General features: G+C 35.5%; 2 protein-coding genes across 4 annotated transcripts; both read right to left on the bottom strand.

The window, feature by feature from the left end:
• Positions 1-1,188: 1,188 nt before the first annotated feature.
• On the bottom strand, positions 1,189-2,370 carry LOC127121490 (uncharacterized). Of its 3 annotated transcripts, none has more exons than XM_051051982.1 (5): positions 2,232-2,370; positions 2,033-2,139; positions 1,870-1,946; positions 1,684-1,780; positions 1,189-1,554 (listed from the first exon to the last, which is right to left on the bottom strand). In XM_051051982.1, exons 1-4 carry the CDS (start codon positions 2,351-2,353, stop codon positions 1,685-1,687), a joined length of 402 nt encoding a protein of 133 aa, XP_050907939.1. In that variant the 5' UTR covers positions 2,354-2,370; the 3' UTR covers positions 1,189-1,554; position 1,684. The 3 variants fall into 3 exon arrangements, with proteins under 3 accessions (XP_050907939.1, XP_050907938.1, XP_050907937.1); XM_051051981.1 differs by having other exon boundaries at positions 1,189-1,503; XM_051051980.1 differs by having other exon boundaries at positions 1,189-1,780.
• Positions 2,371-11,002: 8,632 nt separating this feature from the next.
• Positions 11,003-13,086, bottom strand: LOC127119874 (F-box/kelch-repeat protein SKIP25). Its single transcript, XM_051050234.1, has one exon. It carries the CDS (start codon positions 12,713-12,715, stop codon positions 11,567-11,569), a length of 1,149 nt encoding a protein of 382 aa, XP_050906191.1. The 5' UTR covers positions 12,716-13,086; the 3' UTR covers positions 11,003-11,566.
• Between the last annotated feature and the right edge of the window lie 493 nt (positions 13,087-13,579).

The following is a 13,579-nucleotide window of genomic DNA, read 5'->3' as shown; positions in this document are numbered from 1 at the left end:
AAGTGTCATCACTAATATAATAATTGCTAACTGTTAACTATAATAATCGGTTTAACATTGATTAACAAAAACAATGAAAACAAACTGAAAGAAAGGAAAAAAAAACAATAATAAACTAGCGAGAACATATAAACAAGAGTTTGAGGAGATATATAGCTTAGACCCTGCAGTACAGCAAACAGAACAAAGTAGAAACTACAACCAAACAAGTCAGTATAGTATGTTCATAAGCCCTCACCCGGTGAATATTAATTAAAAGATTAAATGCAGAAAATCATGTCAAATGTATGTGAAAATGCCAAAAAAAAACTCTAGCATTGTTCAGAAACAAAGTGTTGTCAGGTAGAGAAAATATCTCAAATATCCTGGTGACCAATATCTTCTTAGAAGAATCCTCCTTCCTTCAAGATATGCACTATATGTGAATACCCTATTTAGGGTATTCAAGACAACCAACAATGCGATTCAAGAGTTGGAAACTACCCTCTTTGACTATATGATAAAACAATAATCAAATCCATTTGTGATTTCCTCCACAATGTTAGGCTCAAGAGCTTTGGGTGGGGGGGTAAAACCATGTGCATAAAGTATATTCAATCCTTATCTGCTACTTAATACTCATTCACTTGAGTGATGTATTTTCCAACAATGCAGAGAGGCAAATGGTTATGTGGGCTATGTCAGCAAAGATATAATGCTTCTTTAGCATCATCTTGAATGGAAATAAATATTATGCAAAATCGGGAAAATATTAAGGTGGTAAAGATATTAATGCTTCTTTAGCATTTATCTTGCAGTTGCCAGGACAAAACACTCAAAGAAACAAATAACTCCAGCAGCAAATATTACCAGTTCATTGTGCTTTTTTACTTTCTTAGGATGACACCATATCACAAATCCTACAACAGATCTACACATCCCAAGAAAGTATCTTTTGACTTTATTAATTCCTTAAGTAGTGTTCTTATTACTACAAACTAGTTAAACATAGTGCTGATTAGTTCACTTCTGTCCTGATCGCAGCACTGTAAAAAAACAATTAATCCAAAGTAACTAAACATCTCTTGAAAGAATCAAAATAGAGAACCAACTTTTTGATAAATTCAGCAGATAAAAATTCCATTAATCCTTAACCAAACAAGAAGGCATCCCTAGCCTTGGTCTCGGTCCAAATGAAAGGAAGAGCAGTGACAAATCTTTAACATTATCTGCCCATAAATGGTATCATAAATCAAGGTTTGATTACACATCACTGCTAAATATTTCTTTTTCCGTCTCTCATTAACTTGACTCCATACAGCACAAAATCAAGAACTGATATATTACATCCCATCCAAAGAAGACCTAAGATAGCTTGGATTGACATGACGCTCTTTTTTGCGACAAATTCCCAAATATATTGCTATAAATAGCAATGTTCCTTTGTCTCCAAATTGTAGGCTTCATAACATCCATAAGCTTCAAAGGCTGTCATCCTATGGCAGCCACTTTATTATAATAGATCTGTTAATAGACAAATTCACTGGTGACCATAATGTCCAACCTTCGCCAGCCCTTGCGAAAAGATAAGAGATACCATTTCGAGTATAGGTATAGCGAAATCTCTAGAAAAATATATCTATACCCTATGCATTCTAATGTAATACACAAAGTTCAATGCCAAAGAGTTATCGGCTTACTTACCTCAATAATAAGATCCAGATCCACCGCTGCCCATGTAACTGCTACCGCCGCCGGCACCTCTGCCAGAATACATTGACGAATATGAGCTGCCGCCAACCTACATTGCATGGACAATACATAAGAATGTAACAAAACATACACAGAACACTAATTCCTATTGACATTGGGAAAGGACGGGAAAATTACATCACTTCCACGAGAAACGTAATCACCACCATAACTTGACGAGTACATGCCTCCAACATCACTGCCACCATAAGATCCTGATAGACAAAAAATAATAGAATTGTAAGTAAAGAAAACTTCAATGTTGAAAAGAAGAAACCAGACTATTTGCAACGAAATTCACCTCCACCATAACCTGTTCCCTGCCGACTGCTATACATCCCGTGTGATTCTTGACCAGAAATAGAACTTCGGCTGCCACTGCCATATCCAAGATTTGATCTTCCAACTCTACGAATCAAAATGTAAGAATGAATTACAGGACAACAAACAATATGGTTAGTGTGGAGAATTGCAAAACTGTAATATTAGATTAAACTAACCTATCACCATAAGCATCACCATACTGTGAAGCACTGCCCCCATAATCATATTCCATTCGAGCTCTTGATTGACGAGCACCAGTATCAGCATATCGCGGGGGAACATCATCCTGATTAGACATATGTATTATATTAATACTTAGGATTTAATACTGTTAAAACTCTCCACTAACTTTCTCTTGATTTGCTAACTGTTAACTAACACATAACTTCCAAATAATTGCTAAGTCCAGACCAAGCTTGCAAATAATTTCTAACTTTTTCCTTTAATCACATCCAAACTGTAATTGTTTTCAAATTCTAACAAGTGAGTCTAACCAACAACTTAGCAATTTCACTCTAACCTTTTCTCTATTAACAGGACACCTCCAAAAGCTCCACAGCACATGAAAGTCATAACATATCCAAACCTGCTAACAGAAGTAAAAATATATCAACCAAATTTAACTGATAACTCAACTAAAACTAACTTCATCGAAAGCCAACATCCATAATCTTGCATCAATAATCCAACAGCAGTTCCAGAAATCGATTTCAAATATTCAAGCAAGGCAATGCCCAACAGCAGCATATGCATAGCAGAAAAATCCAAAGCTGCGAATAACTAGGCAACTAAAACCTAAAAGTCACAGTAAGAGAAAACGATTTTAGAAATTAACCCAACTCACAATCCAGGTTTCAGAACTATAATCAGTTTCTTTTCAATAACCTGTTTTAGTCCAAATCAACATAACCAATCTATTTTCCTTCTGATTCACAAACTTAATCGCATCCCGTAACCAACCCCAAGTGCAATTGCTCTGTCAAAAAATGAATAGATCCTTAACAAACTATTTAACAGAAATTAACAGTGTTAAAATCATTCCCAACAACCATACTCTTCAAATCTAACTGAAATTTAACCTGCCTTAACCATTCTACCCGAGCTACCCGACTCGATTACGGCTTCCAAACTATATAAACATACATCACTCTTCAATCAAAAAGGAACAATTCTCAAAGCTCACTCATCACTATCATAACCTCTATTCACCATTTTTCTCTCCCTTCTAACCTTGCACAAAGGTCCATTAGGAAGCCATTGGAGCTTCACATCGAAGCTGCAATTATGCTTGATCTAGGATTCGTCTCCACACAACGATTCACACAGAGCATTTGTTCACACGCGACGCACACAAGAATTCACGTAACAGAGTTTCAATGAATCTTTCATCATACACAACAATCACAGAAGCACACGCGAAGAGGAGAAGAAGGAAGAAGCATCGCACAAAATAGAAGAATCAAAGGGAAGAAGGAGGGGATTCTGAAGATTACCTGAAGGCGCCTTCATCTTCATGTTCGTTCGCTCTGAATTCAATTTTCACCGGGCCACTCCGCCGTCTTACAGGTTGGTGAAATTCCATTTTTCTCGATCGATTCTCCTTACTATGGTGTATTTTGTAGTCCATGGAGCCAATCCCTTATGGTTTGGTCTCCGAATCTCCCTTTGCTCGCGTTTAATTCAAGATTTAGTGAGTTAGGGTTCATTTGATTTTGGTTTGGTTTGGATGTTTGACTGAAAATTGAGAGGCATTGAGGTTGATTTGTGATAGAGGAATAAGAGACGGTCTTAATGGTGTAACGAAAGTGATGATATGCCCTTCGCCGCTGTCGGAGGCGATTCCGGCGCGAAGGAGACGAAGGGAGTACGGTGAGCCTTGAAGCAGGTTTCGGTTTGAATGGGGTAACACTGGACTTAGGTAAATTATCCTTTTCTTTTTAATTGAAAGACTTTAAACAGCGCTTTCTCAAAAGCGTTGACTAAGGTCTATATTTAAAAGCGCTTTCTAAAAGCGCTGTCTAAGGGGGGGGGGGGGTCTTAGACAGCGCTTTCTAAAAGCGCTGTCTAAGACCCCCCCTTAGACAGCGCTTTCATTATTTTTTTAGAACATTTTCCGTGTTTTATTTTTATTTTAACCTTAGACAGCGCTTTCTTTTAAAAGCGCTGTCTAAGATGCGCTGTTAAAAAACCTTTTTGGCGTAGTGTATTTTTGTTTTGTTTTTATTCTGTTTGAATGAATATGTTTTTATCTCTGTATCTTGTTGTGTTTGTTTTATTATATATTTTTGTTTGTTTTGTTATGATATTCTGAGTCTTAAATTCAGGTGGAGCTTGCAGACCTAACTCTGAAATTTAAAACTATGAATAACTTTTAAGCCTAAAAAATTTTGTTAGTCTAGAATTCAGGGGGAGTTTACAAATCTAACTCTTAACTTTATATGATTGTCAGCAGAGAGCTTGCAAACCCAACTCTGAACAATCAAGCTAAGAAATTTTTTGAAGTATAAAACTCAAGGGGAACTTACAAACCTAACTTTAAATTTTAGTCTGCTTATTTTATTTGAGATCTTAATGAAACCAAAATTATTTTGAGTCTTAAAATCAGGGGGAGCTAGAAAACCTCACTTTGTAGATTTAAGTTCAAGAAATAATTTTGAAAGTATAAAACTAAGAGAAAGCTTACAAACCTATCTCTGAAATTTTATAACATTTTATTGCTAATTGAATAAAAATTATTCATCAAACTACATGGATTTGTCATCATCAAAAAAGGGGAGATTGTTGGAACAAGTTTGGTTCTACAAATATCCTGAATTTTTTATGATGACAAAATGTAAGAGAATAATTTTTGTACTATAACCAGTTTGTTGAGTGTGCAAAAAAATGGAAAAAATTATGTCTCTAAAGATGTATAGACTCTAAACCAAAGAAAAGAAATGTTCAAACAAGTCAACTTTGATCTAACAAAGTCAATATTCTGAACAAAAGTTCTCAAGATTAACTCTGATATAAATAGATCAGACTATCTGCTTGTGAAGTATCAGAACCCAACATCCAAAGACTATGAAGTCTCACTAAAATATTCTGAAGAAATACCTTGGAAACGCTACTTAAGCTTCAACAACAAATATCAGAAGCCTCTGAATGGAAGTTGTCCAAAATTCAACAAAAGATTTGATGTAAGAGACATACATAAGCAAATCTACTTTTTTCATAAAGTATTGTACTATGTGTAAAAGAAGTCTTCCGCGTCTAATCATCTTCACCAACTACAGACTACAACGACAATACATTGTTTTGTTTGAAATGATCTTCTCCAACAGATACTTAGAGGATGTTTTCATCTTCACCTCCAACAGATCTATTTTACATCTATTTAAAGAGGACATTGAAGATTAAAGAAGGTGACGAAATATAGACTTGATACACACATAAAACTACATTAACACTCACACTCAGAAACAAATAAGAAGTGTTTCTTGTGTTGGTGTAAACCCTAGAGGCTAATACTTTTTGTACTTGTATCAAATTATTTATTAATAATAAAAGGTTTTTTCTTGATTATGTTTTTTTAATAAAGTCCCTAGAATAGCTAGTCTGTTTAATGTATCAAGTGTGACTTAATCATAAGATCCCATTAAACATAAGGGCACTATTCTTAAATTATCCATAGTCGAGCTTTGTTGTGAAGTGGGATAACATTAAAGCATTAAGACTATTATGTATATAGACTGATGATCACATCTCATGGATCATGGATAAGGAGTTATTAAGTCTTAAACATAGATATGAATATTAGGAGTAATATTTATATTGGATTGACCCGCTATGAGAATACTACATAGAATGTTATGCAAAGTGTCATAAGTTATTTTCATGGTGATAGTGGTGTATACCACCCTTCGAACTGAAACTACTATGGAACATAGATGTAGAGTCGAGTGCTTTATTGTTGATCAAACATTATTCGTAATTGGATGACCATAAAGACAGTTGATGGGCACTCCACGAAGCATGCTAAAGGACATGAGTGACCTAGATGGAATTTTCCAATCCTACGTAATATGATAAATGTCTAAGGGTCCAATATTGAACTGGACAAGGATGACACGATTTGTTCCTTGTGTTCAATATAGACATAAGGGCAAAAAGGGTAATTGTTCACACACGTATTATCACAAAAAAAGAATTTGTCATACATGACATTTTCATGTCATGGGTAGCAGTGGTGTGTTGCTAGATATCACACACTGTTTATTACGTTAAATACATAATTTAATATAATTGCCAATGTCGCGAAAACCTACAAGGTCACACACAAAAGGACGGATTGATGAGAGATAGAGTAAATAAGGAACACCGTAAGGTACAATACACTTAAGTGAATTGTAGGATATCGTAAGGTATGGTGCACTTAAGTAGAATACGAAATATGGTAAGGTATCACGCACTTAAGTGATTTTTAGTATACCATAAGATATGGGCCACATACACTTAAGTGGCCTTTTTAGCTTGCAGCCCACACAAGTGGTTATGTAAATAGAACCCTTATGAAGAAGCATTTCACTTGATGAAACTCCATTGCTCTCTCTCTCTCTCTCACACACACACACACACACACTCAAAACCTTCATTCATAGCAGCTAGCACTGAGACAGAAGGAATCTATTCATATAGACTAAGTAGAGGCATTGTCACCATTCAACGCTCGTGATCACTCCTTAGATCTACATCAAAGGTTTCAATCGCCACAAGAGGTAACAGTTTCATTCGTAAGGATCACTAAAGGACAATTTTTAATTTCCGCAGTGTTTTGGGATCACAATTTTCCTTCATCTTGTACTTACACACTTAGAACAAAGATCATTGTATATTCTTATTAAGTGTAGAACTTGATTGTAAACTTGTGTATCTTCTTTTGAGAAGCATTTGTAAACACACAAAAATGTTATTTTAATTTTGATTGTAATTCTTAAGCGACCAGGTTAGGTCAGGCTCTTGAGAAGTCAGTAATAGGTTGTTATTGTGAAATCTTCTTAAGCGACCAGATAGGTCAGGTCTTAAGGAGTCAGTGAGCGTCAATTTTCCTATAAGACTAGTAGGGTCAGATTCCTGAAGAAAGTCAGGACAGGTTGTCAGTGCATTTGTAATCATATTTGATTATTTGATTAAGTCCTTGCCAAAGGCAAATCATCAAGGTAGGTGGACTTGAGGTAGCCTTTTTAATGGCGAACTAGGATAAAAATCCGTGTGTTCTTTATCTTTTTTTTTTAAAGTTGTTTCTTTGGGTTGTGAAAAACTATCATTCTTGAAACCTAATTTAACCCTCACCCCCATTTCTTGTTTTTCTTGAACCATCACTTCTTTCTGAAGAAGTCCTTTCACCACAAGTCTTGCCTTGTGTCGAGTTACTTCTCCTTTGGGATTTAACTTCACCTTGTATACTCATTTCACATTGATTGCCTTCTTGCCTTGAGGAAATTCGATAAGTGACCAAGTGTTGTTGACTTCGAGGGACTTTAGTTCCTCATTCATCGCTTTCACCCATTTCGAATCCTTCAATGCTTCAGTTGCATTGACCGGATCATCATCTGCATAAAAATCATAGTGTATCAGCTCACCTTTATCATTGACCACATCATCTGATGTAATCACATATTCCTTCAACCTTGCAGGCATGTGTCTTGTTCTTTGAGGTCTGCTTATGCTTGCTTGACCTCTGACTTCTTCTTGTCGAACTTCTCTTTTGACTTCACTTGTTGGTTCTTGAAATAAGATTCTCATTGAATCCTTCTTAACATTTTCAGTCCAATCCAGTTCCTTAAGCTCATCTATGATCATGTCCCTGTTGATCATGTTCAATAGGTCGAACAACTTGTATCCACCAGTCGAGTGATATCATATAAGATCGTTTTACTCGACTTATCATTAAGTTTTTATTAACTAATCAGGAACATGTCTATGTGCTATAGATCCAAATAATTTCATATGACTTAATCTAGGCTTGACAACAGACCAACATTTTTCTGGCGTGATTCCTTCTAGCCTTTTCGTTGGACATCTGTTCAAAATGTATGTTGCAGTCGACACAACTTCACCAAATTATTCTTTGGGTAAATGATTTCCTTTCAACATGCTTCTCACCATATTCGTGATGGTTCTATTCTTCCTTTCATCAACTCTATTTTGTTGTGGAGTGTAGGGTGGCACAACCTCATGCATAATCCCTTCTCTCTCATATAATGTGTCGAAGTCTTTCGTCACATATTCTCCACCACCATCAGTCCTCATAATCTTGAGCTTTCGACCACTTTTTCTTTCGACCATAGATTTAAACTTGGAAAATACCTCAATCATTTCACTTTTCTTCTTGATCAAGTAAGTCCACGGTTTTCGACTAAAATCATCTATGAATGTGACAAAGTATCGGTTACCTCCAAACGAATCGACCTGGATATGACCATATACATCAGATTATATGATTTCAAGAATTTCTTTTGACTTGCTTCCTTCATTCTTGCTGAAGCTTTTCTTGTGTTGCTTTGCCTGCACACATTTCTTACACACTTCATTTGGAATGTCGATTTCCGGTAACCCTGAAACCATATTTATTCTTTTCATACCTCTACTAGCTGTAGCTGTAAGGCACTTGTGCTTCATCACATTAAGTTCAATCTTGAAGGTTCTATTCTAAGACATATAAACCTTCAAGATTAACCTTCCACCTGAGTTGAGAACTCTCATTATCTTATCTTCAAACGAAACTTTGTAATTCTTTTCGACGAACTACCATATGCTGAGAAAATTACTTTTCATGCCTGGTATATACAATACATTGGAAATTACTGATCTTTTGCCATCTTTCCTCATAATCAGAATATCATCAATGCCTTCAGCTACTAGGGTATTTCCATTTGCAAATTTCACCATGTTCTTCATCGAGGGTTTTATGTTGACAACCCAATCTTTCCTACCAATCATGTGTGATGAGCATCTTGAGTCTAAGTACCATTGGTCCTTGAATATTTCTTCATATCTTATTGTGACCATCAACAACATCTCTTCTTCTTCATGTTTTTCAAACTTTGCATCATTTTCTTGATTCTTTTGTTTTTCAAGACAATCACTAGAGTATTGACCATACTTCTGACAATTGAAACACTGAATGTGACTTTTGTCAAGTTTTCATCCACCACCTCTTCCTCTACCTACAACCTCACCTTTGTGGTTGCTTTGGTATGAGGGTCTTCTCTGATTCGACGAATTTGCTTCTTGCTGGTTTCTTATACCAGTCAAATTATTGTAGCCTCCTCTACCTTTGTTGTTGAACCATTTTCCTTTGCCTTTCTTTTCTCTCGTTGATTGCACATGCAAAGCCATGTCAGTCTTCGACTCGCTTGCAGCTCTTTCATCCATTCTTTGTTCATGAGATTCAAGTTTCCCTTGAAGTTCTTCCTTTGTCAATGTTGACAAGTCTTTCGATTCTTCTATGGCTACTACCACGTGATCGGATTTTGGAGCCAATAACCTCAAGATCTTTGCGATAACTGATCTTGATGTCAACACTTCTCCATACATCTTGATTTGATTTACCAGTTTCGTAACTCTGGTGAAGAATTTAGTTATGCTTTCACTTTCTTCCATCTGAAGCAATTCATACGTTGTTTTGTGAGATTGTAACCTCACCTCTTTCATCTTCTCACTTCCTCCAAACAATTTCTCCAAAATTTCCCATGCTTCTTTTGTTGATTCAACATCACTCAGCTTTTCAAAATTGTCTGGACCAACACATTGATGAATTATAAAGAGGGCTTTATAAACTCTTTTCTTCAATTATTTGTGTGCATCATTTTCTTCATCCGTCGCATTTTCTGCAAAGGACGCTACTCCTCCCTTCACAAGATCCCACATGTCTTGATAACAGAAGACAATCTTCATCTGCTTACACCAATTATCATAATTCTTGCCATTTAGAATTGGAAGACTTGCCAAAAAATGCTCGTTCGGATGATTCATCGCACTATGCTTCCCAAGAATCACACAGCTAGTGTTATAGATATTAGATGTTGAAATTACACCCAAAACTTGGAGAATCCCGAATCAATCTTGACGAACAAGAATCAATTCTTCTTATTGATTCCTCATCTTATTCTTCACTTTTCACTTGAGTGAATCAACCACACCTTGTTTGCAAGATGATTCCGCTGCGAAATGATTATTAAATAAGAAAAGAAAAGATGAATTGGAGAACAAAAGAGAAATTAGGATTTAAGAGAAAAATGGAAGAATGGGAATATTACTACAAAGTTTCTCTCTGTCTTCAAGCTGGAGTTTTTTCTTAATCTTTTCTCTATGCAACTATTTTTTTTATACAACAATAAGGTACCTCCATATTTATAAACTTGCTTACACACCACGTAAGCTCCAACTAACATAACTCAATTAAAAACACAATAAAGCTAAGTCTAGAATTTTTGTTGATATACATTTCTTTGAAATTTCGACAACTATACAATTTCTACACAAAGCATTTCGACAACTATATAATTTCTACACAAAATATTTTGACAACAATAGACTTTATCGAAATAGTGATTGAACACAAAGATATATATTATCAAGACAATCCAATATTCTTTCTAAAAAGATAAACTTCATCTCATCTCATACAAGTTCAATTCTTCAACAACAAACAAGAATAAATATGATGAAAATGAATCTTTGATTGAATCCTTTTATTAGACTTTTATTACGGAAAAAAAAATGGTGACTGAACTACATCTATTTTACTTTAAAATATCCAAAATGCAATACTAAAAATGAATTTGATCCTAAACAAACAACTCAAAATGAAATGAAAAATCTCAAAAAATATTACACAATACAATCTGATATTTTTGGAAAAAGACAAGAAACAAATTTCAAAACATCTCATCTATCTATCCAATGAAACAAGGAAACATGATTTGGTCTGATTTCCTTTCCGAGATAAATACAAAGTACACTCATTGTCTGATAAAGATGAACATCACATAAAATCTCATCCATCAAAAACCCACCCTCTCGCCACGTGAATCCCCATATCTTCCTGCTTTCATACTTCCCCTATATAAGGGCAATGTAGTACTAACAAATAACACAAATATTAATTATAATATTGTCATAACCAATACCACTAGCCCCACCTTTTTCTCTCTAAAAAATCAACAATATTCTTACATCACATAAAAACATATACTTAGTCAAAAATATAAAGAAAAAAATTAAAAAATAGTCTCTTACGCTTACAGACAAATTTTCACTTTCAGCTTTCATTTCAAATATCTAATGTCAGCTCATCGCATAAAATAAACCACAGAACCAAAAAAAACGACTATTCCAACTCCTAATACAACCAAAAATTCTCTTTTTTTTCGTTTAATAAAAATAAAATATTAGTCAGATTTTTATTCTTCAATTTTAGTATTTTATATTTAATATTTTCCTTATACACAAAATAAAACTCGTCCACTCAAACTTGGACGGCAAAATCAGTTACCGGCATCCGCGGCAAGACATGAACAGCCACCGCTTCAAACTCATCCGGTAACTCAACAACCGTGATTCTCGGCGGATCCGCCACTATATCAATCACAGAGATCCCAGCGGTGGAAACCACACAAATCCTACCTCGTTTCGCGACCATTTGTTCAGCTCCTTTGAGTCTCTGAGACTCAAAAATCTCTTCCCAAACATCGTCTTCTGGATTGTATCTACTAAGAATACCTTTACCATCCACCACATACATCACTTCCTCCTCCATCGCCGCCACCGGTCCTCTAAACCCTGACAACATCCCCTCCGGCATCTCCTTCCATGTATCCTCTTTAACATCATACACAATACCTTCCTTCGCCGCTTCACCTTTCACGTTCACCATACAAAGCTTTCCCCTCCATCCAACAGCATCAATAGCTTCTCTACTAAACCTTCCGTCTTTCATCTCGGTTTTCTTCTCCCAATTACTATTGTTTATCGGGTTCCAGGTCTCCATCGATTTGGCTACGTCGATGGAGAAATGAGAGCCGATGCCACTTGCTACATAGACCACGTCATGGGATGTGCCTAATGCACACCATCGGCGCGGATTAGCGAGGGCTGGTCCGGATGACCAACCCTTGTATGGATTGAAGATCAAAGGATGGGAGAGTGCTGGGGAGAGGTTGTGCGTTGTGGCGGCGAGGAGGATGAGATTGTCGGAGACGGAGATTGATTGAACGGAGAGATTTCGAGAGAGGAAGGAAGGGTGGTGGAGGAGGATGTTTTGGAGTGATGTGTTTTGTGGCGGTGGAGGGAGGATCTGCCAGGTGTTTGATATGGGATCGAAATTGTGGAATTGAATTGAATGGGAATGGTGTGATTTGGGTGGAGAGAGAATGGCGTAGAGAGAGAAGAAAGGTGGAAAAGAAGGGGAATAGATAAGTCTACGCCATGAATGACATACTTTGAAGAGAAGAGAAGGGTTGATTGAAGAGAGACATAGTTGAGCTATGTGATCAGGGAGACCAGGTATGAGAAGATGATGATGATCTTTGTGGTGGTGGTGGTGGTGGTGATGGTAGTGTTTTTGGCGTTTGGCGGTGGTTATGATGGTGGTGGTGGAGGAGGAGGAGTTGGCCATGAATATGAGAAAGTGGTTATTAGTTTTTATTTATGAATAGAAAAGGAAAGGGATGTTATGTTAGATAAAGAAAGAAGAAATTGGAAAGTGGGGTTTGGTAACTGTTTGGTTTAAAGGTGTTGTTTGCTTGTTGGTGTTTGCATGTGATGTGAGTAATTAAGAAAGAATAGCTTTTTGAAATGAAAAGCTAAAGTAAAAAGAAGGGGACAGTGAGCCGGTTTCAGCTTTTCTTATTGATTAAACATGCTACCTTTTCAACTGTTATGCTGTCCAATAATAGCAATAATAAATGTATTACTAACACTCACTGCTCAATGCTAGTATACCTGTATGACTTTTCTCTTTTTTCAATTAAATGCTAATGAGTATGGATGGACATTTTCAAATAATTGACTCCACAAATATTTGTCTGAAAAAGATAAAATAATTAAACATTTTAATTTTTAATTAATAATTAGTTGTAATTGTATAACTCTTAATTTATTTTTAATTTTAATTTTTAATCTCATTCTCAATCTTAATTTCAAGTTTAACTTCTAATTTTCAAATCAATATCATTTTTCGAAGATCTATTAATATTGTTTAATTTTCTTTTACTGTTATGACTCATTCCGAAAATTTAATTCTTAAACTGTCACAATTTAAAAATAAATTCTCAGGATGTCTTATTTCCAGATCACCATCGTCCAATCAATAGACGGGTCAATGAACTGACTCCATGGATTGTGGAAGCTCGGCCTTTCAATGGCCGAGTTGTTTAATATATATATATATATATATATATATATATATATATATATATATATATAATCTATTTTAAATTCATTTATGTTATTAATATTTATTAATTTAATAATAGTTATA

This window comes from Lathyrus oleraceus, chromosome 2 (assembly GCF_024323335.1).
Source record: "Lathyrus oleraceus cultivar Zhongwan6 chromosome 2, CAAS_Psat_ZW6_1.0, whole genome shotgun sequence".
In the NCBI taxonomy this organism is placed as follows: Eukaryota; Viridiplantae; Streptophyta; class Magnoliopsida; order Fabales; family Fabaceae; genus Lathyrus; species Lathyrus oleraceus.
This window is presented reverse-complemented; position numbering and strand designations above follow the sequence as displayed.